This window comes from Glycine soja, chromosome 16, assembly GCF_004193775.1.
Source record: "Glycine soja cultivar W05 chromosome 16, ASM419377v2, whole genome shotgun sequence".
NCBI classification, from domain to species: Eukaryota; Viridiplantae; Streptophyta; class Magnoliopsida; order Fabales; family Fabaceae; genus Glycine; species Glycine soja.
In genome coordinates this window covers 7400067-7425027 of record NC_041017.1, presented here as the reverse complement: position 1 = coordinate 7425027, position 24961 = coordinate 7400067, and the positions used below count along the sequence as shown (strand labels likewise).

The 24961-nt window shown below is 32.5% G+C and overlaps 2 protein-coding genes across 3 annotated transcripts; one reads left to right on the top strand and one right to left on the bottom strand.

The window, feature by feature from the left end:
* Positions 1-6487: 6487 nt before the first annotated feature.
* LOC114389174 (cyclin-dependent kinase F-4-like) lies at positions 6488-15271 on the top strand. 2 transcript variants are annotated; one of them, XM_028349792.1, is made up of 20 exons: positions 6492-6620; positions 6963-7062; positions 7510-7770; positions 7840-7891; positions 7977-8562; positions 8653-8731; positions 8805-8873; positions 8964-9053; positions 9137-9275; positions 9585-9687; positions 9775-9827; positions 9978-10044; positions 11745-11853; positions 12116-12181; positions 12287-12355; positions 12479-12539; positions 12636-12752; positions 14001-14032; positions 14379-14454; positions 14704-14918. In XM_028349792.1, the coding sequence occupies exons 5-20, from the start codon at positions 8555-8557 to the stop codon at positions 14916-14918; spliced, it is 1353 nt and encodes a 450-aa protein (XP_028205593.1). In that variant the 5' UTR covers positions 6492-6620; positions 6963-7062; positions 7510-7770; positions 7840-7891; positions 7977-8554. The 2 variants fall into 2 exon arrangements, with proteins under 2 accessions (XP_028205592.1, XP_028205593.1); XM_028349791.1 differs by lacking the exon at positions 6963-7062 and having other exon boundaries at positions 6488-6620; positions 14704-15271.
* A 1669-nt stretch (positions 15272-16940) lies between these two features.
* LOC114390229 (protein BREVIS RADIX-like) lies at positions 16941-24661 on the bottom strand. Its single transcript, XM_028350934.1, has 6 exons — positions 24435-24661; positions 22532-22672; positions 18936-19333; positions 18485-18614; positions 17892-18223; positions 16941-17345 (listed from the first exon to the last, which is right to left on the bottom strand). The coding sequence occupies exons 2-6, from the start codon at positions 22640-22642 to the stop codon at positions 17267-17269; spliced, it is 1050 nt and encodes a 349-aa protein (XP_028206735.1). The 5' UTR covers positions 22643-22672; positions 24435-24661; the 3' UTR covers positions 16941-17266.
* Between the last annotated feature and the right edge of the window lie 300 nt (positions 24662-24961).

Here is a 24961-nt window from a genome sequence, read left to right as displayed (position 1 = left end):
CTTCAGTTGTTGGAAGCCTCATGTATGCTCAAGTATGCACAAGGCCTGACATTGCTTTTGCAGTTGGAATGTTAGGAAGATATCAGAGTAATCCAGGTATTGACCACTGGAGAGCTGCTAAGAAAGTGTTGAGGTACCTTCAAGGGACCAAAGATTACATGCTTATGTATAGACAGACAGACAATCTAGATGTGATTGGTTATTCAGACTCAGACTTTGCTGGTTGTGTTGACTCTCGTAGATCAACATCTGGGTACATTTTCATGATGGCTGGTGGAGCTATTTCATGGAGGAGTGTTAAGCAGTCTTTGACTGCTACTTCTACCATGGAAGCTGAGTTTGTCTCTTGTTTTGAGGCTACATCACATGGTGTATGGCTTAAAAGTTTCATTTCTGGGCTGAAGATAATTGATACTATTTCAAGGCCTTTAAGAATTTTTTGCGATAACTCAGCTGTTGTCTTTATGGCTAAGAATAACAAAAGTGGAAGTCGAAGTAAGCACATCGACATTAAGTACTTAGCCATTAGAGAAAGAGTAAAAGACAAGAAAGTGGTCATTGAGCATATAAGCACTGAGTTGATGATCGCTGATCCTTTAACTAAAGGCATGCCACCGTTTAAATTTAAGGATCATGTAGAAAGAATGGGACTTGGTTCCAATTTATGATTGTATACATATATGTAAAAATTGAAACTTTTATATTATGATATTTTCTCATATTTTGGTGCACATTGATTTATTTGAGAAAAATTATGTTTTGGACCAAGAATAAACATTGGGTTTATTCATGAAGTTTTATTACCACTTTAAGTATACTGCTTGGGAAATTGAGTATATTGTAATACATAGATGATATTACTCGTTATAAGAGGAACTATCACTATGATTCATATATTCATTTCTTAAGAAGATTGAGCATTAAGTCAAAATGTTTGGACCAAGTGGGAGAATGTAATAATTCATGGTCATAACATTTTGAAATTTTGTAACGCTCATCAGTTTTGAAAGCCAAATTGAATGGCTGTTAATGGATGATAATGGCCAATAATGAATTGTAACAACCAATAATGAGTGGTAATGGCTGGTAAATGCATTCTTGATGGTAGAATGCCTATATAAGCACATGAATTTGGTCCCTGAGCTCATCCCTTCGAATTCAGTCTTATACACCATCTAGAGAGTAGAAAGAGAGAGAGCTTGGAAGAACCAAAACAAGAAACTCTTCATAGGAATGGCTGGAGGTATGATTTGATCTGTAATTTCCGCATTTTATTAATAACATGTGTTTCTTTGTAGTTTGTAATATCACAGGTTAAAAGAGATTTGTTCTAACACAATGATCTTTGTGAAAATTGAGTTTCCCTCTTAAACGAAATTTAAATTGAAAGTGATTCCACGTTTAGCAGCATACATTCACTCATAAAGGGAATAAGACAAAAATAGAGCCGAAAAGAACCCTTAACTAATTAACTTAACGAAATTATATAGTTAGATAATTACATTAATGGCAGCTGGACTACGACACAACTTGAACTTTCTACGATGGTTTCCACAAAAGGGCAAAGTTGGGAACATAATAATGCTTCGTGAATAAAAGATGTCACTTAATGACAAAATTTGAGTAACAATCGACCAATCCTGAATGGGTATATATGCGAAATTACTATATAATATATAGTATTAGACTTCCAACTGAAATCGCACACATGTAAGTGATAGATAACCTATTAAACTCCTATTTTCTCCTCCTTTATATATATATATATATATATATATATATATCATGTACAGGAAAAATCATGTGTCAAGATATCAAGGAGCTTTGTGTTTGATGTTATTTAGTACAAAACATATAAAGGAGTTTCGCAGGCCCAAGCTTTTTCATCTTATTATGGTAAAGTTAGCTTCTTATTTTTTTCCATTTTAAAGGACTATATGAGTTTTTATTTTTCATTTCTCATCCTCTGGTACATTGCATTTGATCTAGCGTTTCCCTTTTTTTAGGTAGGTTAGTATTTCCTTTCTTTCTATTTTCATTTAATAATTTTTTAAACTTTTTTTTTATATTTTGATTTATGTTAAATTTTGTTTATTTATTGATAATTTATAAATTTTGTAATTATGTTACACCAAATTTTGTATCATCCAATGAATGACTCACAATTTTTCCAGTTTTTTAAACAATTGTTATAATTTTTTTTTCTCAATTTGAGTTTAATATTCATAATTCTTTTCTTCATATCTCTTAACTCCGATATGTGGTTTTGCTTTTAGTTCTATATTTAACAAAATTAAGGGGCTTTGTGTTTGATCCTATTGGATACAAAATATATCAAGGAGCTTTGTAGGTCCAAGCTTTTTCATCTTATTATGTAAGACTGACTCTTTTTTTTTTTTTTCATTTTAAAGGTCTATGAGTTTTTATTTATTAGGTTCCATCTTCTGGTATATTACATTACATTTCATCTAGCGCTTCCTTTTTTGTAGGTAGGTTAGCATGTCCTTTATTTCTATTTTCATTTAATAACTTTTTAACTTTATTATATTTTGATTATGTTACATTTTGTTTATTTTTATTGATAATTTATAAGACTTTGTAATTATGTTACACCAAATTTTGTATCATCCAATGAATGACTCTCATAATTGTTTTCATTTGCTGAATTTCTTTCCAATTTTTTAAATAGTTGTTATAGTTATCTTTTTATTTCTCAATTTGAGTTTCATATACATATTTTTTTTTTCATATCTCTTAACTCCAATAGTGGTTTCGCTTTTAAATCTCCATTTAACAAAAATAAGGAGAATATCAAATTATAGATAACTAATTTCAATTTTGAATTTTAAAAGTTAATCATTAACAATAAATCAATTTTTAAAACGATTTTTATCTTTGTTTATTAAAATTGTCCATGTTTAAAAAGTTTCAAAATTTACCAAATTGGTAGTTAAAACTTCCCTTTTTTCATTTGGAAGATTATGAGTAATGGCATATTGTATCACGATTCAGCGTTTTCCTTTTTTTTTTTGGCTGGCTAGCATTTCTTTCTTTTTATTTAATAATTTTTAACTATATTCCTATTTTGATTTTATTACATTTTTTATTTTTATTGATAATATATAAAATATTGTAATTATGTTACACCGATTATTTTCATCATCCATTAATGAATTCTTTTTTTGATTAATGAATTTATTATTTTCTAGCTTTTTAAACAATTGTTATAGTTTTAAAATTTATATGAATCTCACTCTCAAATCCTATTCTTACTGCGTTGAATCTTTCTCTCCATAGAATTATTATTCTCGGTGATTTCAAATTTGTTGCTCTTTCTAACAATAAGGTTCATGTCTATATTTTTTTTTCTTTTTTTATATATTTCAAATTCTTTGTCATTTTCTTAAAATTTAATTTTTTTTTATTTGGTCTAATGTGATTTTTTCATTTGGATATTTTTTTTCTTCTTAATTGTGAAATTTGTGATTCTCCTTTCACCTCTTTTTTTTTTTCAATTTCAGGTTATTTCTCCTTAGTTCATCTTCTCTTTTTCAATATTTCGGTTGATTTCAAGTACAAAACACTTCAACTAATTTTATTGTATTTTTTATTTAATTCTTTTTTGTTTGTCTCTTTATGTTCATTTTTCATTGCTATATAATTTTGTTTGAGGTTATTTGATTTGTTGTTTTGGCAATTTTTAGTAATGGATATATGCTTGACAATTTTAGTATTTATAAGATAAGGTTACTTTTTATTTTATTTTCTCCCTCATTTTTATTATCTTTGTATTGTTCTATGTTGTGTGAATATTTATTCACCTTTTATTTTACATGTATATTGTCACTTATACACGAAGCATTAAATCAAATTAGACAAAAGATATTTAATAAAAATTAGAATAAATTTTAATCTTTAAAATTCATTTATTCATGTTTAATTTAATATTAAAAGGGTTTCTAATTCATTTTTCTTATCATGAATTATTTTTGAATTAATTGTAACTAATAGAAATTAATGAAAATTTTGAATTAGGATCAATTCTAAATTTACAACAATAAATATTTTAAAATTGAATTTATGGTATTAATAGTATTAATGATATTAATAATATGATTTTTAATAGGATTTATTTTGACAAATGTTTGATTCTTATTTGTATCATGTAATTTAAATTGTATCATTTGATATTTAGTGCTTACTAAAGAGGCAAATATCATAAGGGGGTTGAATTATGATTTTAGAGGTTTTTAAAAGCCTTTTGAAATTAAACAAAAGTTTTTGTCTAATAAAAACTTTATGAAGAACAAATCATAGATTTTCTAGATCACTATCGATGGAAAACATTTTTGCATAACACAAGATATCTTTCAAAATCTAAAAACAAATTCACACCCTAGGTCAAATAAAGCAAAAGGAAAGCATGTAAATATCAAACTTAGGAAATTATATTGGTTTATCTCTACCAATGAAATTATGTTTAGTTCTTGGCAAAACACCAAGTTCTACTAACTTCTCACAAGTTACAAATATTGTTCACTATCACTTTGGGCTCTACAAATCAAGCTCTACCCTAAGCTTGATGAACACCCAATATTCTTTATCTTACTAGGCCATTGTTAGCTCTAAACAAATTAGAAGAGATTTATTGGTTGAGTTTGCTCACTAATTAAATCTATAGTCATCTTATATACAAATATACAATAAGCACTTAGTATTTTCTCTCAATATATTCAAAGTATTTTGAGAGCTTTTGAATTTTACAGTAAATATACAGAAAATTTTATACGAAAAGAATGAATGAATATTTGCACGTAAGGTTCATGACTCTCTTCTTCAAAATTTCTGGCATTTATAACCTTCATCTTTAAGTGTTAGTTGTCTCACAACAATTGGATTCTTCTCTTGTTCTTTGTTTGATGATAATGATCGTTGAAACATTTAATGTTTGCGTTAAATGCACACCTCTTCTTCATGCAGAGAGTCCACTCCTATTGACATTCATGTTGTGCACTTAAAAAGAAAGTCACTTGTCATTCGTCAGACTAAGTCTGCATAGCAGAACACATCTTTTGATGGAGATCAACACTTTCAGATCTTGAACATTATTTATTCTTCATAGGATTTTGACAGATTTTAGAAGAATTCTTCTGTAAAGAAAATCTGAGACATAGAATATTGAATGAAAATCTTAAATGCTACTCTTAAATTTTGTATTATATTATAACTTATGCTTGCTATCGTCTGAAACTTCAAAAGCATATTCACAAAACATAATATGATGATGCATCAAACACAAATTTTAATTTATTATTTGTATTTATTTATATCTAATTAAAATAATTAGGAGTCATGATTTGTCTTAAGACATAAATATCTTTTTAACTTAACAATCTCTCATTTTTTATGATGTTAAACAAGTGGAAATGTAAAAGTTGAAGGCATATTAGATATATAAGTTAAACATAAGCATAGCCTTATCAAATGCAATAGATAATTTAACATGTAAAACAATTATCATTATAAGACTTTGAGATAAAGCTTGTTCTTTTAACAGAAAAGCATTTTATTTTATTATTAAAGCTTTTCACATTAAGAAGATGTGTTTGAATACAATTAAAAATTAAAGGTAAAATTATCCATGGAAATGTATACACCAAATAAAATGTTTGATTTATTATGTCACACTAAATAATAAATAATTCAACAAAAAACTAGATTTTTTGGATGATTCTTTCTTATATAAAAATCACCCTATACATATATAAACAAACTGTTAACCCCGCACATAGCACGAGTCAAAAACTAATATAAATAATAGTAAAATGATCTTTGTAGAGTTACACTCACTCTCTCTTGCAAGAGCATCTAGGTTCTTTGCTAGTTTTCACACATTTAATATTACTCCTAATTGTATCAATGTTTTGATTTTTAATGAAATATAAATATTTTTATCTGTAAGTATTAATTTGATAAAATTTTAATTTTGTTAGTAGAAAAAATTAAACTTATTATCTTTTTTCTTTTTATTTCTCTTTAACCATCTAACTCTTTTATATCTTCCAAAATAATATAAACATTTTCCAGCAAAAAAAAATACTTTTTATTTTTCTCTGGGCCATCTCGAGCTACCAGCCTACCACCCTATTATCTTTATTTGCATATTTGATTTTTTTAATTGTCTATTTTTTTATATTTTTATATTTTCTCACTATCTCTAAATTGAATATAAATGTTTTTTTAAATATCAATAATTAACAAAACTTTATATAATAATTTAAATCTAAAATATAGTTATACATTTAAGGAATTTTATTATAAATATAATATAATTTTAATATTTAAAAATAGATAAATAAATATTTATCTTATTACATGTTAAAATATCAGTAATAAAATTTATAATATTGGAGTCTACTTTACTCAAAGAGAAATATTGGGAGTTTGGTGTGATAGAAGAAGAGATAAAATAAAAGGAGAAGGTGAGAAATATAGGAAATATTGACTTTATTGGTATTGGGTTGGATATTTGCTGTCTCAGACACAGACAGAGAGAGGGAAACTCTGGATTCCACCTCTTCCCGTCCTTCGTGACGGTCCTCTTCCTTCGACCACTTCAGGTTTTTTCTTTTTCTCTTCCTTCGTTTCAGATCCGATCCGATCTCAATTGCAATCGTGTATGCTTCGATTCCGTTATTATCATTGCAAACTTTGTTGAGCATTCTTGAAATTGTCAGATTTTTTTTAATATAAATAAAATCCCTATTTATCGATTGTGGAATGGTTGTCATTTCACGATTTGGGTTTTGATTCTCTGTTGTAGGATTTTGCAAAGGAGGCTTAGTTTGGTTTTCTTGATGTATTTGGGAATTAGTTAATAATAATTAGGGTTTCGTTTCGAGATTGGTTTGTTTTTATTGTGTTTCTGACCGAGTCTGAAGGTTATTATTTGCGGTTTTCAGCTTCAATGCCATGAACGAAATTTAATGGGCGCTTTGTTTGTTGAGTGAATTGGCGCGTGATGAACCATCTGGTTTATTGCGTTCTGACTTGATTCGAATGGTACTAATCGTTCTTTCCTTTGCCGAGAATGTGATTGGTTTTTATGATATGTTTTAGGGATTCATAGGATTGGATTTTGATGATTCTTTTTTACTTTATTTTGGGATATTAGTTAAAGATTGGAGATCGGTTAGTCTTTGAGGTGGAATCAAACTTGTTATTCTCTGTCCTATGTGAACAATTGTTCGACTTTGAGGCTCTTTGTGGAATTTCGTCTGTAATATGTTTGCTAGGTGAATTGGCGTGTGGTGATGTCTGGAATCTAGCTTTGTGGATTATTATGAATGTGTTTTTAATTATACATTTTACATTCTGTCTGTGCTGTTAATATCAATTTTAAACATGCAAAGTAGTGCATTATGTTCGATCTGCCCATACTATTTAATTTGCATTATACATTCTAGATTATTATTCTAATCTTAGGTTTGCCATATTCTCTTTTTGTAGGGTGATCAGGGTTTGAATCTTAAGGTTCTTGTTATATTTTTTGAGACATGGAAGGAATTTGTTTCTTGTCAAGTTGCTTCCAGAATTGGTTGCTTTCATTCCAAGAAGTACTTGATCGCCGGTTCTTCATCCTTGGAGATTATCTTCTGGTTTCCTTTGCTAATTGCACCTAGTTTTCTGTTCTACTTTAATGATCAGCACATTGTACTTAATGCTTGTTTCTTCTGAGACTAGTGCTGCATCTTTAGGGAATATATACAAGTAAGAACTTATTTGTCTTTGGCTAAAACCTATGAAAGTGTTGTTTCTTAACAAGTTATCCTCTGACAGTGCATTCCTGACTCAACATCAAGTTGAAACATTTGAAAGATCCGCTTCTGGGGTAAGAGATCCTTCAGGGAACACTTGTATATCGCCTACAACTGTTTTAACTTACTAAAGTTTATCTCAACCTCTTTGTTTTACAGGGATGAAGTATATAAATTGATGTGTGAATTTTGGATGCTGCCTGCTTCTCAAGTATTAGATAAGCGATTGCATTGAAACAGTGCAGACAGTACTTATTGACCATCATTGTGTTGTTGCTTCTAATGGATATTGGTGGTGACAAAATATTATTTACCAGAAAATTCTGAAAAATCTATGTAGCTTAGATGAAGTGGATATTATTGAAGTCCTCAAGTCTTGGGTCATGATGAATTTAGCTGAAGATTAATGTTGCTTTGATCAATCATTTTTTGTTGGACCTGGGAATTGTTAGTATGTTCTCCAGGACTTGTTTGATTCTACCACATGCATCCTGCTACCACTACGAAGCTGTGGATCTATTAAATAATAAGGCTATGCTGCCCTTACATCAGAAAGTTTATGTTTCTTATTTTATTGCCATGACAGAGAATTGACGGCAGAATTTGCTGGACAATTTAATATCTGTTGACATTTTCTACACATTTCTTGGCATCGTCTGCTAGAGATAAATGCCATCTATCTTTTGTTTGTTTGCAATTGCTTTTTGAATAAGAGCTGCATTGGGTTCTGTGGGAAAATGGAGAGGTGAGTATTTGTTTCAGAAGCCTGAAATTGCTATACCCCTCTTTTTACTGTTGAATATCCTTAAGGTTTTTCTCCCTTCCCTGAACACAGGTACAAGTTAATTAAGGAAGTAGGTGATGGAACATTTGGGAGTGTTTGGAGAGCCATTAATAAGCAAAGTGGTGAAGTTGTAAGTATGTTTTGGGTCGAATGATACGTGAAGTTGCATTTTGTATTTTCTCTAATTTGTCCTAATATTACAGGTTGCAATCAAGAAAATGAAAAAGAAATATTACTCTTGGGAGGAGTGTGTAAACCTGAGAGAAGTCAAGGTGTTGCATCCTTTTCAGTATTCCTTAGCCTTATTTTTCACATTCTATATGCTTCTGCATATATTTATTCTCTAATTTCTCCTATGGCAGTCATTACGGAAAATGAATCATGCAAATATTGTGAAGCTGAAGGAAGTTATACGAGAATGTGACACTCTGTGCCTTGTTTTTGAGTACATGGTGAGTGTCTGGATTTTGTGGCATATTGGTGGCTTATGTAAAACCTAATACTAACTGTTTTAAGTCAATTTTGGGTAATGCAGGAATACAACCTGTACCAACTTATGAAAAACAGGGAAAAGCTGTTTTCTGAAAATGAAGTTAGAAATTGGTGTTTTCAAGTTTTCCAAGGTTTAGCTTACATGCACCAGCGTGGATACTTTCATCGTGATCTTAAGCCTGGTACTTGTTTATCATTGTGCAATTGTGTTTAGGGTTTATGATGAAATAATCGGGTTTCACTTATATTATATAGCATGGAATGTATATACTATATAATATAATATAATGTTGCTAGAATTTTATTCTCTTATTGATAAAATCTTCCATTTTGTTATCTATTTCAAAACATATATTTTGAATGCAGTTTGCTGTTTAATTGAATTGAATATCATGAGACAAATTCAGATTAGATACCTGGTCTATTGTACATTTCTCTTACTCTGCTGCAAAATTTTGCTGTTTTGACATGAGGTATGCTTTGTTTTGCAGAAAACTTGCTGGTCACCAAAGATGTCATCAAGATTGCTGATTTTGGCCTAGCCAGAGAGATCAGTTCACTACCACCCTATACTGAGTATGTCTCCACACGGTGGTATGTTTTGTCAACTCAATACTTTATTATTGTAAATGTATAATGCACTATGTTATATGTATTTAATTTTTCATGACCTCTGATTAGGTATCGTGCTCCTGAAGTCCTGCTTCAGTCCCATCTATATAGCTCTAAAGTTGGTAAGCATCTGATATTGAATAATTGCCATTTATGGTGACTTATGTTTTCCAAAAGATTGTGGTCTAGAGTCTAGACAATGCATTTCTTGTAGTGATGAATTAATGACAAGTGTTGAGGACTATAAGTTTAACATTTTTTTTCATCTGCAGATATGTGGGCAATGGGTGCTATAATGGCTGAGTTGTTCACTCTCCGTCCTCTATTCCCCGGTTCCAGGTATTAACTTCTCTCTCTAGTCTCCATTTCTCTCCACTTCTGCAACTTCCCATATGACTGTATTTTTAGTTGGATAAAACCAATAAATATTGATTAAGGAATTCACAAATCTTTGATTCCTGGGTTCACTCTTGTTGGAAAGCCACCTTAATAGTGATCACCCTGTAGCAGTTAATAGCGGAAAGTGGTGCGTGGTGGCCCCCGTCCAAAAACGCTATAGCGGGATAGCAGTAGCAGGATGACCGCTGTTTTGATCCCTAAGTACATTTGTTTGCAAGATGTATATGTGTGTGTGCGCTGAAAAAAAAAAAGAAAAACTCGTTAAAATTAAACAATTCATATTAAGATTAATAACCAAGTTTCCCAAAACAGAAAAAGCTGCATAACAACCTCTCACAGTATCACCAAAACAGAAAAATAATCATTGTTTGCATCTCCAAAACTGAATAGGTTCTGTGGGTGAAGCCATGTTACTACTTGCTGAAGTTCAAAAGAACTAAGGAAGCTGGAAGAAAAAGAAGAAAGAAAGGTTGTTGAAGGGCTGTACTTTGTCGTTGGAATAGTGGCTGGAATTGATGCTTGCGGCACACCGGAAAAGGGTTGTGCAGAGGTAGGGTTGGGAGGGTGGCGTTTAAGGTGTTGAAGGGGTGGGGGGGTTCGTTTGGTCAAAGTGGGGTGGGGGTTATAAAGTTCTGTTTCTAGAGAAAGTAAAATGCAATGTTTTACTTATAATTTTTTTAACCAAAAATTAACTTAAACGAAGCTGTTTCAATTGTCTTCTTCCCCCCAACCTTAAAACTTGCAGTAGCAGCTGTGACAGTCGCGAAACACCACGATTTTGTGTGATTCCGATCACGAAAAGCGGCGTGACCACCGTGACATCGAGGTGCGATGCGATGCACCCTTCAGGAGTGGCGACCCGCTATTAACTACTATGGGTCACCCCTAGCTCACCTTAGTTATGGCGGGTAGCTGTAGGCAAAGAGGGGTGTGCTGAAGTCCAACATTGTGGCAGGTAGCCGTGGGCAAAAGCGGGCGCATTGAAGTCCCACTTGGCTAGAGATAGTGCCAAAATACAAAATATAAGTGAGGGATAATCCTCACCCTGAGTTAGCTTTTGGGGTTGAGTTAGGCTCAAATCCACATCTTAGATGGTATCAGAGCCTATCCTTGATCCATTGCTGGGCCTCCTGTGTTTATCATGCTCTAGGTGGGTAGCCTTGAGCGCTAGGGAGAGTGTTGGAAAGTCAACTTAATTGTGGTCACCTTACATTGATAGTGCCAAGATAGAGTATATAAGTGGGGAGCAATCCTTACCTTATAAGCCGGTTTTGTAGGGTTGAGTTAGGCCCTAAACCTACAATTCTAACAACTCTGAATCAGTGTTGTTAAATAGCAGCCATGGTGGAATGGTATGGTGGATTTTTTGCCAACTGCCATAATAAATTTGTGAAGGGAGACTTGCCATGTAGTTGCAATGTCATGTTTATATGGTGAAATTTCAGCCTTCTGCCATCCGCCATTGATAACACTGCTCTGAATAAGTTACAATGTCCATGTATATGATTGAATACTATTTTGCAAATAATTTTGTTGCAAATTGTAGTCACTTTTATTTTGCAAATAAAAGTGGTCTAAAACATCCTGTTTAGTGACTGGGCTGGAAATTAACATGTTCCATTATGGCTGTGTACATGCAGTGAAGCAGATGAGATTTACAAAATATGCAGTGTGCTAGGTAGTCCAACCACTGAATCTTGGGCAGATGGACTCAAACTTGCCAGGGATATCAACTATCAGTTTCCACAGGTTAGCTTTTCTTAATTTGGGTGTTGTTTTTTATGGTCTGCTTTGGGGAGCTAGCTACTAATTATTATGCAAGAAGGTGTGGCATGTGAAGGAATTTAGAATGTTCTATTTTATTTGTTTAAACTTGTGTGGTTGATAATTTCAGAGTCTTATATTTAGTATTTCTAGCCCCTTTTATTGTTTTCCATTGATATTATGTATATTAAGATATAAGATGGGCACTGTCTTCTGTTAAATACTTTCTTTTATTTAAATTCTGCAGCTTGCTGGTGTACATCTCTCTACACTGATCCCATCCAGAAGCGATGATGCAATCAGCCTTGTGACGGTAAGTAGTTTTACTTTTATTACTTTACAGTTTACTCCTGTTCCCCATTTTTCCACTAATAGATTGTTGTGTGTTCATTTTTCCGTTTGAATTCTATTTTTGCAGTCACTTTGTTCATGGGATCCCTGCAAGAGACCAACAGCAGCAGAGGTTCTTCAACATCCTTTTTTTCAGGTTGTCTTTTAACTAATCCATACTTAGGATCAGGTTTTTAAATTTTTCTCTATCATTTAATCACAACTATATTTTGCTTTATACAAGTAGGTTTTTAATGTTTGTGATTTTTAATTTGTTCAGAGTTGCTTTTACATCCCTCCATCCCTTCGCACCAGAGCTGTAACCAGAACTCCACCATCTGGTTTGTAACTTAATTTATTTATATTGTTTTTTTTATAAGAAATGACCTACGGTTCAATTGGAGGTGATCCTAAACTAGTTGTCTTTCTGGTTGCAGCTGGGACCAGGGGATCACTGGATCGGCTGGGCCTCAAGAGATACTCTGGTGCTTTGCCTAATACAAAAATCACCAACAATTTTACTTCCCCAAAAGTACAAGCTTCTATAGCTTCAGGTGATATAGTTGGGTTTCAGCCATCTGTAGGTTAAATACATGCTGCATATTTTTTATTCTGGGATCTGTAGATCTGAGGCATAGTATTCATTTATGGTTAGAAATATCTGTTGGTGTTTAAGCTGGGAAATCTGTAACAGATATTAATACATTGTTTAAATTGCTACTTTATATCTCACTTGAATATAACGGGATATTTTGGATGAAACTTCCTGAGTGTTTTCCCAACACTCAGCTTCTCTTATAAATCAAACTTAGCTTACAAAGGAAGCTTTTTACAGAAAACTCAGAACAGAGCAGAATAGCTTACAAAAAGACAAAAAGAAGAACAGTAGCCTAGTATAATAGGAATATAATAACTTATTTTCTAACAATCTCAATGATGGAAACACAGTAACAACCATCAATAGCCTACGGACCAAACATTTCATAATGTCATATTGTAAATTCCTATAGATGAACTGTCTAAATCTAAATCTTTAATGGTCTTGCCTATGGCTTTTCTTGGTCTCCCTCTATCTCCAATTATCGGACTATTCTATGTTGGATCTACTCCTTAGTCCTTAATGGAGATTTTACCATCTTTTAGTTACACAATAGGTGCTTATCCCAACTTGCTTTCCAATGCTATTCCTAATTATGTCTTGTCTTGTCTTGTGTGTCCACACTCATCTATTTTTTTTTATTTTTTTTTTGGAAGGCAAAAAATATATATATAATATTAATAGGCAAACCAGTACCAGTGGTACCAGAAATAGAAATTACAAGGCACCTAAGTGCTGCCCTCCAAAGTAACAACCCACCCTACTATAACAATAGTATGAAAGCCCAGTCAAACTATCCAAAGGAATTCGATATATTGGAAGACCAATGGTTGAAGCTGATATTGAAATCTTTTTCTTTAGCCTTCAGCCAGGACCAAACTAAGAAGATAGCATGATCCATGACTTTATAGGGATCAAAAGGTTTGATGTGGAGTTATTTATTTTTATTGGTGGGTTTTTACTACCTAGCATTCAGTCCTCTGTTCAATATTGCAAGTCATACTGTGCGGTAAAGATTTTCCTTAAACTTGAGTGATACTTTTGTTACACGACACCTAGATGCATTTCTCCATTTTATTCATTTTCTTGAAATTCTATTCTCCTGTTTCCCAATCATCTGTGATATACCCAAGATATTTGGACTGTGATGTGTGGTATGGTATGTGAACAGAACATGATACTCATTCCTTTCTAAACATTACAGGTGTGCAAAGGAAGCTGGATATGGCAAATGAGGTGAGTCGTTCCAGATTTCTACTTTTTTCCTTACTCTATTTTGCTTACTAACTCACCCTACCCACCCATGGCTTCTTTTTACTTTTTACTCATTTGAGTATCTGTTGCCCTCCCATGCCTTCTTTTTACTCGTTGAATATCTGGTGCCCACCATGCCTTCTTTTTACTCGTTGAATATCTGGTGCTGGCCGTTAAGAAATATTCGAGATCTCACAATTTAAACTCCCCTTTCACTCAATAGAGTGGCTCCTTTTTTGTGTTACTGTACTGGACTGATATGTAGTTCACCCATAAATTATTTTTTTTCTCTAATTTTATTTTGCTAATATTTCTGTTTCTTCTGAAGGATGGAATTAAGAGCAAGAAATCATTGAAGACTACTCAACAATCAAAATATCGATTACCAGGAAAAGGCAGCCCAAGTAAGCAATTTTGTCCAATATTTTTTGGTACTCAAATTTCATAGGATTAAAAAAAAAAAGAACTTAAATATGGGTCCTATAATAACCACTGTCTTTTAAGTCAATCATTAGGCACCATTGCATAAAGTCCGTTATTCATTCATGATAAATGTTTAACTGGTCCCTGAAGCAGCTATGTTTTTACTGTTGAGATGTGTTAGGGGCTTCAATAATCTAGAAATAAGGTTAAAGGTTATGTTTGTTTGGCAGCTTCTATAAACAAGGGGAGGACTGCACGTGGGGTTTCAGAAACAGCTGAGAAGTTGGTCAATATGTCAATCGGTACTCGAAGACTGTCCTTGGGACAAACCCGTCCGCCTCCCATGAAGGCTGGAGTCAATTGGATTTCTGAATCTGGAAACTTGCTCAGGTCCGGACAACAAATTCCAACTGAAAGAACTTTGACAAGAAAAGTTGCCGGGTGAGATGATGATGAGAAGAAGTATTTGCTGACTTTGGACTTTGGGGAATTCTTATATGATCTATATTTTCAGTGTGCTAATACGAAGCTTCTAATGATGAATGATATATGGGTTTGCACCTGCCCTGATGAGTTTGGTGATGATTTTTGTTTCTATTACGGGTTTGATATATTTTTGTGGAACATACGTCAGTTTTACATTTGGCTACACAGTTGTGCGGATGCGTTTGTCTCGTATATAGTAGTTTCATTAATGTGGAGTGCTCAGCAGGTTGTAATGACATAAAGGGAAAAATGACATGTTTTTAATTCTAACTTTGCCACCCTTGCAGACTAAAATGACTAAAGTACTCCCTACTACTATTGTTTAATGTATTCTAAATATGGAATAGTATTTATTAATGTAAATAGTATTTTTTTCAGTTTTTAAATTAAAAGTTAGAATGTTTCAAGTTACAGTTTCTTACTTCCAAATTTCCATTACTAATGTTTCGTATACTATTTCATCTTTCCTCCCACCAATATTTAGAATTTACTTTTTCAATTTATTTTATAACAACCACTAATATTTAGAACTGACTATTTTAAAGTATTTAGAACTGACTAAAAAGATTTTATATACTTTTTCAAAATGTTTTATAACAACCACTAATATTTAGAATTTTAAATGAATATGTGGTTCCTCATACTTTTACAAAATTTATAATTTGGTTCCTGATTTTTTTTTCAATTGGGATCTCGTCTAATTGACACTAATTGGAGTTGTAAATAGTTGTAGACTGATATTTCTTGAGTGTATTGTAAGAATAAACTTGTGGATAAGATTTGTTTAAGTGGTCTAGTAATATATTTGTTTTGACATAATTATTTATTTTTATATTCACGTGTTTAGCTATATCTTAGTTATGGATTGAAAATGATTATCGTTATTGTTATAAGAATCAATTATTATGTAAACTGATTGAAAACGTCGTTATTTTTTGTACATAAATGATAATCAAAGATACATTTATTACTTTCCAAATTTGAAGAAAAAAACTTTCCATTTTTAAATAAATATTAATTTTATCCACACTTGGGTTTTCCATTTTATTGCTTTGTCTTTCCACTTCAATATAAATGCATGTAGATTAATTAAATATTAAAAGACAAATAAGGGTATAATTATCAAAAGAATAATTAATGTAATCTTGAACATTACAAAAGATAGATATAAACAAAAATTCTCCAAAAATTTGATAATTAAAAAGGAATGGAGGGAGTAATTTGCTAGTGATGTATAATTTTGAAGGACTAATTCAGTTAAATGCATAATATTTAGAGACTAAATTGCCTATAATTATATAAGACTAATTTGTCAATAATTGAATCAGACTGATAGAAGGACTAATGTGTCCAACAGAGAAAAATTTTCAAGGACTATTTTATCTCAAAATCTTTCTAGAACTACTTAGTTAGTCCTTATATTTTTTCAAGGATGGAATTGGAAGGACATAATTTTAGTTTTTTAGATCAGTCCAAAAGGTAAACGTGTGGAGCTAAACTCAAAGTTAAGTGTACTACAAGTTGATTATAATTTATGCAATAAAGTTAATTTTTTTTTAAAAGTATTTATGAAAAAGTTTACCCAAACAAAACTAAAGAACTCAGTGTAATCCATTATAACTGCATTCACCATTAGGTCGTAATTATCTCTTGGTAATGGCAAGCAACCCTCTCAATTTCGTGGGGTGGTAGCATAATATCACTTTCTTCACACTTGCCAAAATGGTTCATTAACTCTCTTCTGTAAAAAGCTTAGCTCAATGAGAGCCTAGAATCATGCACTAATGAATAACAGTGCATTTCTTTTAAATTACTTTAATCTCACGTCAAAAAAAGGCAGCCATTTGGTAAGGAGCTACAACACAATTCCACTTGGGAGATAATGATAAAAAAATAAACAAATGGTAATAAATCAATGTAACAGCAACTATGATGACAAAAAAGTATCCCTCAAAACGAAAAGAAAGCAAGACTAGAAAAATTAGGAGGATAAAAAATATATATGTGATGATATGCAATTATAAAGATTAGACCTCCCAATCCAATGGCGACTGATCCTTGGCAAAAATGGAGTGTCACCACAAAACTACTAAATCCCTGATTTGCACACTATCTTGTATGTGACTGTCAATTTAACACCAGAGACCATAACCGATGGTGGGAAAAGTCAAGTTTTCTTTTCTGTATAGGAACTGACTCCACTCCATAATCTGGAGTCATACCATTACATTCTCTAGGAAACAAAATTTTGGGGATTCCACCAGTTTAGGAGATCCACTTTTTGTTAGGAAAATGTGACTTCAAAGTTCAAAGATATTGAGCTTGTATTCTCTCTCTGTTCTCTTCCCACCAAGTTTTTGCATTCACCTCCCCAAATCTTTCCCGGCTGAAAACATTAATAGAGAAAGTGTCAACTCAAAATCTAACATGCATCTAAAGTCTACACAAAAGTCTTTTGTACACCCTTCAAAATGGGTGATGACCCATCTTGAATTTTCCACTTCTTTTTCAAGGAATATAGAGTTGACTAATAAGTTGAATTTTTTTAATGAAATTTGTATGCATTTGTGTGTGAGAACACCAAGATGAGAGGAATAAATCTTGAATATACAACGAAGCTTGTTCAACTTAAGAGTCCTGCTAAGGGCATTGGTTAAAGAAATAAACAGAGTTTTTATTGAAGGATTCCATTGGAAATCAAGAGTGTGTTGTTACACTTCTCAATAATAAAAAAAAAAAATCCTTTATACCTCTGAATTCTTAACATGTAACTTTAAGACATTAGTTAGCATTTTCCTTTACTTAAAATTGTTAAGATTACTTATTTCCATGCTTTCATTTCTTGTGTATATGTCATCATAATAGGATCATTTCCCTGTGAAGGAAAAACAATAAACAAGGAACATGTTTTTGAAGATGCATTGTATAGTACCTGAATCTGACACGTCTAAGCTCTCTTGTTCCATCAGCTAACTGCCTGATTGTAATGTAAACTCCTGGCTCGTCTTGTTCTACCCATTCTGTCTCCATTTCACTGGCATTGCTGATAGAAGGCTCATCTCTAGAAGCAGTGGTATCCCTTGCTGGTTCCATAGATGGCCCTGCATGGTATTGGCCACCACCTCCACCGTGATCCAACGGTTCAGACGGGTAATATCCTCTGCTCCCTGAGGGCTTATAATGACTCCTCGGCGTCCAATCCTTGTTTGAGGCCATGGGGCTTTCCCTTGCAGATGTCAATCTTGAGTAAGAAGAATCTCTTTGCTGTTCAAACAAATTATACAGATTAATCTTGAATACAATAATAGTTTTGTGAAAAATGAATCAAGACTTGCCGTCTTTCTAAATACAATGTGAGGAGTTAAGCTTAACCATGCAATCATACATGAATAATCAAAATTGATTTACTTACAGATAATCAAGACCATTGTATAGTCAAAATTAGTCATTATGAAAGCATGCTCTTACATGATATGATATAATGGATAGGGGACATAATGCTCTTACATGAATGTAGATTATTACCTCATCCTCAGACCTTGAAGGAGTGTTAAGAGCTTGTTTATTAAATCTCTGGACGTTGTAAAGTTCCATGATTCTGTCGTAATTCTCACCCCACCATCTTTGAGCTTGCCATTTATTAAACATCTCTCGGCTTCAAATTCAAATGCTAAGTATTGTCAGTCTTTGCTCCTACAGGATAATTAAGTTCTCAAAAACTAAAAATCCCATATGCTTTGTTTAATATTTATATGAAGGTCTAAGGCACACATTCTTTTCACACCTTCAATTCCACATTTCAGCTAAATCTTTTAATCTGTCAAGTATATTTATTGCCAAGCAAGCATAGCATTTTTGGTATATTAATTATTACTTTGGGGACCATCATAAAGATGTTTTGCTAGAAAACATTTTAACACTAAACTTGTTGTAACTGAAATCAGTGAATTATTATTAGTTGCTATAACTACTATACCTGAAGCGAATTCTCTTAAGATCATTTCCTCCATTAGGAAGAGACACAAAGGTAATGTGAACCCCTGGCTCCACCTGTGCCATCCACTCCTTAGGCTCATCCTCATCCTCTAAGACTACATCACAAACTGATGTTGAGTCACGTGCTCTCGGCGTGCGGTCACCGCCAAATGCCCCAGCAAATCTAGGGTCAGATCTTCCACCAGGGTAGTGAGAGGTTGTGAAGTCCCATGCAGGTGTTGAACTTGAGCTTGCACCTCCAATATAAGGGTATGGAACCCCTTCTGAGATAGTATCAAAATCTGGATATGGCCTATGTTCTTTCTTATAGCTACTGGACCCTGTGCAGGGTTTGCATTGCTTGTATGCACCTGAAAACTTCAGTGCCATATCCTTTATCTGCATATATAGAAAACACAACCCATATCAACAATGCATTAGAGGCTTCAATCATTTAATTTTTCAAGAATAGAAAATATCAAAATAAATAAATGAGCCTTTTCTACTACAAATTATCGATAAAAAAAAAAGGGTAAATGACACTTATTTCAACACTTTCCTATGCTTTATTTTGTACCACTAACCATTACTAAAATTTGGGTTAACGTGAACCATGAATTAACCCAAACTTTAAGGTTTAGTGATACAATAAAAAAAAAGTATTGGGGACATAAATTAAAAAGTGTGAAATACAATAGATTATAATTTATCCAAATAACAATCTTTTTCACTGATTTATATATATTCAAAAGACAACTTCAGCTAAAAACCTTATTGGTAAGTTATTTACACGTGAGACAAGAGAAATCAGAAAACTGTAACGGAAATAGTACAATAAAAATATTTCACGACAACTAGAAATATAGAATTATATCTCAAATGTTATTTCTAAAAGGCATGCTTAAAGGAGTAACGTATATTGGGTCAACACCTAACACAAGTAGCTATTCTTTTACAGTTCATATAACTTCAAAGTTCAAACTGTTTTATTCTTTTGTAAATTGGGATTGTAGAATAACTAATAATATATTCTGTGTCCAAGTGGATTTCAGTCACTTACTGACACAATTAGTACTCTCTAGTGGGGAGTGGATGTAATTTAAAATTCTGTTTTTATATTTTAACAATGTGTTAAGGCTTTCAAAACACCTGAGTGGCATCTTGCTTTATCCACCTACTCAAATTGCTTTGTTGCTTTCCTTTTAATCTTGAATATGATACGATTGTGTAAAAGATGATGCACTATATGGAAAAGAGAAAAGTATAGATGGAGAACTAGTTGTCTACTTTCTAGAAGAAGCAAATACAAATTACAAATTGTCCATGATTAAAAAAACATTTTTTATTGGAATTGGATCAAAGGAAACAAAAGAGGGAGAAAAAGCCATAATAAAAGTTCTAATATAATTTAGAAATAAGCACATTGAACATTGGCAGAGACTATAACAGAAGGGTGTTCGTCAAATGGCACACAAGGAAGGAGACAGATGGAAACCATATGTGCAAGTTTCTGAAGTATAAGTTAAAAGTAAATTTGGATGAAACTGAATGGATGCTAAGTTTTCAGTCTTGGGTCATTTTCAAATAAAAACCTTTACAGCTGGAGTGGTGGAGAGGGTGTTTGGGTTGAGGATACAAGTGGATGACAAAATCCTTAATGTGAAAGACCATTACAGGAATCTTACATATATGCTACCATGAACTATGTTACCACTAATGGAAAGCATTTCCTAATTGAAGAAGATTCTTTTGATTTCTTACCAGTTGTTTTTTGGTTAAAATTTTCACTTAATTTAGAGATAGTTGGTGTGAAGAGTTGAGTGTCCAGCTTATATTGCATTAATAACATTGACTTACAGGGAAGAATAAAGAGCACAAAAATGAAGGTTACTCATACACATAAGCAGACATTAAGAAAGAGAATCATGTCTAGTACTCTAGTGGTCTAAAAGTAAATATTGAGAAATATTTATATCAATATAGTTTTCTTTTTCTTCCATAAAAACAATCAAGAGCCCGGCCACCACTTATTTAGGTTTTTGCTTCTCTTTTTTTTTTTCTGCATTGGTAATAATAGAAAACTTTTGAAAAACATTGTATCGACAAGAATTCAAGGATGGGCCACACTAGGGATAGGATCATAGGAATTTGGCAGACCCTTCTGTGATAGGAATCTTTTCTCATCATCAACTCAAATGCTCAATATGGAACATGTTCTCACTACTGCCATTCTCATTACGCATTTAGCATAATTGACCAAGACATTTGCTTTTCTTTTGAAATAACAATGCAGGGAAACCAAGTTACTCAGATTTTGGATAAAAACGATTAATTAATTAATTTATGGAAGTAACAAGTTAGTTTTTTATATTTAAAATCTCATGCAAAGCTACCTTAAGGTTTTTGATTGGTTAATTATGAACCCATGTTGCACCTCCTAAGGTTAGCAAAATGGCAACACCTCTTGCCCACAAGCTCTTAAATAAACGAATATAAAATAGACCAATAGTATATGCTAGGGAACATAACGCCATCATCCCCAAAAGCAAAAGGAGTCAAAATCAGAACAGAAAAAAACAAAACTGCGTCGTCCAAAACCAAGCGTGTCTTAATAACTTGTTGCCACTCGGTTCAATTTTAATTAAAAAATATCTTCCTATTAAATTAAAAAATAACAAATTATATTAAATTAGCAATTTAATTTCTATATAGTATTATTATATTGTCAACTAATTAGAAACTATGTAGGTATGGCTTGTAAACTTTAACCATTGTTAAAATTAACAAATATATCATAGATGATATATAACATATGATTGAAAAAATTGCATACACTATTTACTCTTAAATAGAAATAGATATTTATTGTAAAGAAAATAGACATTTATCGAAATCATATTAGTGTGTTGGTTGCACGTCTTCAATTTGTGTGTATAGCAGATTTTTCCATGTCAAAATTTTGGGCAAATTTAGAAGTTATGCTTAGTTGTTTCTAAACCAATACAAATTTAATTTGACATGACAAAAAAATTCAAACACACTTCAGCGTATGTTTGAATAAACGTTGGTAAAATTAATTTTGAACCAAATTATTTTTATTTTATATAATTTTTTTAATTCAACACATAAGTTATTTAAAGTAACATCAATAAAGACTTAAGTTTGTTCCAGCAAATCATGTTAATATAAAAGTGCCAATCATGCTAATCAAAATAATAATCAAAGTTTAGTGATTCCAAACGCAGAACCAAACAAGCTCTTAAACATTCATAAATTATATATGTAGGTGTAACTTTTAAGCTTTTAATGTATGTATCATTAAAATCAACAAATTTATCAAAAGGATAATGTATGATTGAAAAAAATGTGTATACTATTTACTCTAAAATAAGAGTGGACATTTATCAAAATCATATTAAGTATTCATAAAATTATACATGATACTTCAATAGTGGTCCCCCATCATATGAGTGTACCCAAAGGGGGGGTGAAGATTTTGTTTGTTTTTCAGTTTTCACCAAGATGGAAAAAGAAGATAGAAAAGCAAAGATTGTGGGTGAATGAAGAGAGAGAGAGAGAGAGAGAGAGATGAAGAACCTGCGTGGTCAGGCTTTTGACGGCTTCTTTTGTACTCGGCGTGCCACTCTCACGAGCTCCTCCTTCTTCATCCTTATCATCCGTCTTCGTACACGCAATGCACGTAAACATCTTTCTTTTTTACTCCTTAATATGTTAAAACTGCACAACAAATCAACCACATTTAAATTAACATCAAATAATTAAACAAAGTTTTAATAATAATTGTTGTTTTAGATGGATTTGGATGGAGTGCCACGTGGAATAGTAATGAAGGACCTAATTGGTACTAACAAGTTTGAGGCAATCACTTTCACTGAATGTAACAGTGCCTATCTGTCTCAAGAAATGCCAATGAAAGCACCAAAAATTGAAAAATCAAGACCCAATTGCACCAACAAGTGAGAATGCAAAAAAAGAAAAAGAAATTGCAAAATACAAAAAGGAAAAGGGAATTTTGCATTTCTTTCGTGGCGGAAACAGAATGGTCGTATGGAGCAAAAGAGAGAAAAAGGAAAAGCGGTCTCTTAAGAGAACGAGGCTCGGGATCAGAGCAAGATCGAAAGCGATCTCAAAATCTCAAAAGAAGGAAGACAAAAATAAAAATTGGGTCAATAATTAAAAGTAGAGAAAGAAGAAAACAAAATCAGCCAAGGAATGCCCAGAGTACTGCACTTACTACTACTATCTGCTTTGTTTTCTTTTTTTGCTGTATACTATCTGCTTTGCTTTACCGCACAGAAATTTGTAAAAAAAAAAAGTGTATTCAAGCCAAAGTTTTTGACACCCAAAAAAATAAAAATATATAAAAAAAAAATTCACACCTGAAAAGAAAAGACTAACAAATAAGTTTGTATGAATTGGATTCAATTTGTTTAACAAACAGAAACGTCTCGTACTTAAACTTTATTGGTATTAGTAAGATGATTATAAAAAAAATGATAAATATAAAATGCAAAAATAAGTACAATTGAGTTATAAAAGAATTAAAAAAAAAAAAGACTGAAATATTCTTGCGATTCTCTCTTTATCTTTTGTGCAAATCACATCAATCCTCGTTCTACGAGGTACACCCGAAAACCAAAAGCGGCTGACTGACCTGAAGATAGAGAGAAAGAAGAAAAAAAACTGTGCTTTAGTTACGGGGTACGTGTTCTTGGGATTTGAAAAGAAAAAAAAACAGAATGAGTTTGAATGAGGAATCAATGTTTGTCGGAGGTGCGAAGAGAGGTAAATGGACAATGAAAGAGAATGAATGAATGAAGGGTATAACCGTAGAATTGGAGAAAACAAAAGGAAAGAGAAGAGAATTGTGCATTGATTGAGTATATAATTATTCCAGCTTTACTGCAAAATGCAGAATTAATTAAATAGAGTCATTACTATTCGAAAACGACTTAGCAAGCAATCTCTCAACCGCTTCTCATTCTTTTGTCTTCATCACAACATCTCTGGCTGATGCTTCAACCTCAACATCATCATCCACAGCCATGCACACGTTCATGTGTCCATGCTTTTTTTTTTTTTCATGACATTAGTTAGTGTGAGTATTATTATTAATTTTATTGATGATTATTTTTTATTAAAAAATTTGATTGATTATTTTTAATAAAATGCTTTCCCTCACAGGACTAAAATTCGAGAGCGATGGAACTCAATTTTACACATACCAACATGTGTGGAAGCTCTTTTCAAACGCGCGTGTGAGTGAGCGCTGTGGTGTGGGATTAATTAAATTAAAAATCCCTTCGTGTTAATACCTATCAACGAAAATAAATGCGGAACGTTTGGGATCTAAAACGCATTTTTAATGCCCGGGATAGCAATGTGCTAGAGATATAGCTAATAATAGTGATAATAATAACCATTAATTTGCCTTAGCACACTGCAAAATATATTAAAAATGAAAGGGATAAAAACTTACCTTATATATATACAAAGGTGGATATTCACTCTTCAGTCTTCACTCTTTTTTTTTTTTTTGCTTGGTTTCCGCTTTAGCTTTCCATTTTTCAACCACCAAACAGAGAAGAAGAAGCAGTGGCAGTGATGATGAGCGATGAATCGGCGATGTTGTATTTTGGCGAAAAAATCGGGCACGAGGATTCGGATTTAGATTTGGTGTCCGAAAATTAGGAAGATCATAGAAGAAGAGGGAAGGCAAAGGCTGAGGTTGTCGTATTTATATGGAGAGGGAGGGGTTGACGGCGTTAGCAAGAGACGTTAGTTTTGACGGAAAATGTTTGGGGAGAGTATGGAAGCCGTTAGTGAGGAATTTTGTTTTTGTCTTTTTACAGCAGAAAAACGATGGTCGAGGGCGTAGAAGACATGAGGGCCCACATGTTCATGCTGATGCAATGCAACAACACACAGAGGTATCTTTAACGTGCGTAGGTAGCATGACACGTGTCGGATTTTGATTGGCTCTGATGTAATTGGAGAGTTGAATGG

Excerpts from the sequence above, each read along its gene's own strand:
- LOC114389174 (XM_028349791.1), top strand. Across the intron at positions 8,732-8,804 it reads ATAAGCAAAGTGGTGAAGTT|GTTGCAATCAAGAAAATGAA; the intron begins GTAAGTATGTTT and ends CTAATATTACAG. Across the intron at positions 12,753-14,000 it reads ACAAGCTTCTATAGCTTCAG|GTGTGCAAAGGAAGCTGGAT; the intron begins GTGATATAGTTG and ends TAAACATTACAG.
- LOC114390229 (XM_028350934.1), bottom strand. The coding sequence starts at position 22,642 with ATGTTTACGTGCATTGCGTGTACGAAGACGGATGATAAGGATGAAGAA. Across the intron at positions 19,334-22,531 it reads TCAAAAGCCTGACCACGCAG|ATAAAGGATATGGCACTGAA; the intron begins GTTCTTCATCTC and ends CTATATATGCAG. Across the intron at positions 18,615-18,935 it reads CTTAAGAGAATTCGCTTCAG|CCGAGAGATGTTTAATAAAT; the intron begins GTATAGTAGTTA and ends TTGAATTTGAAG.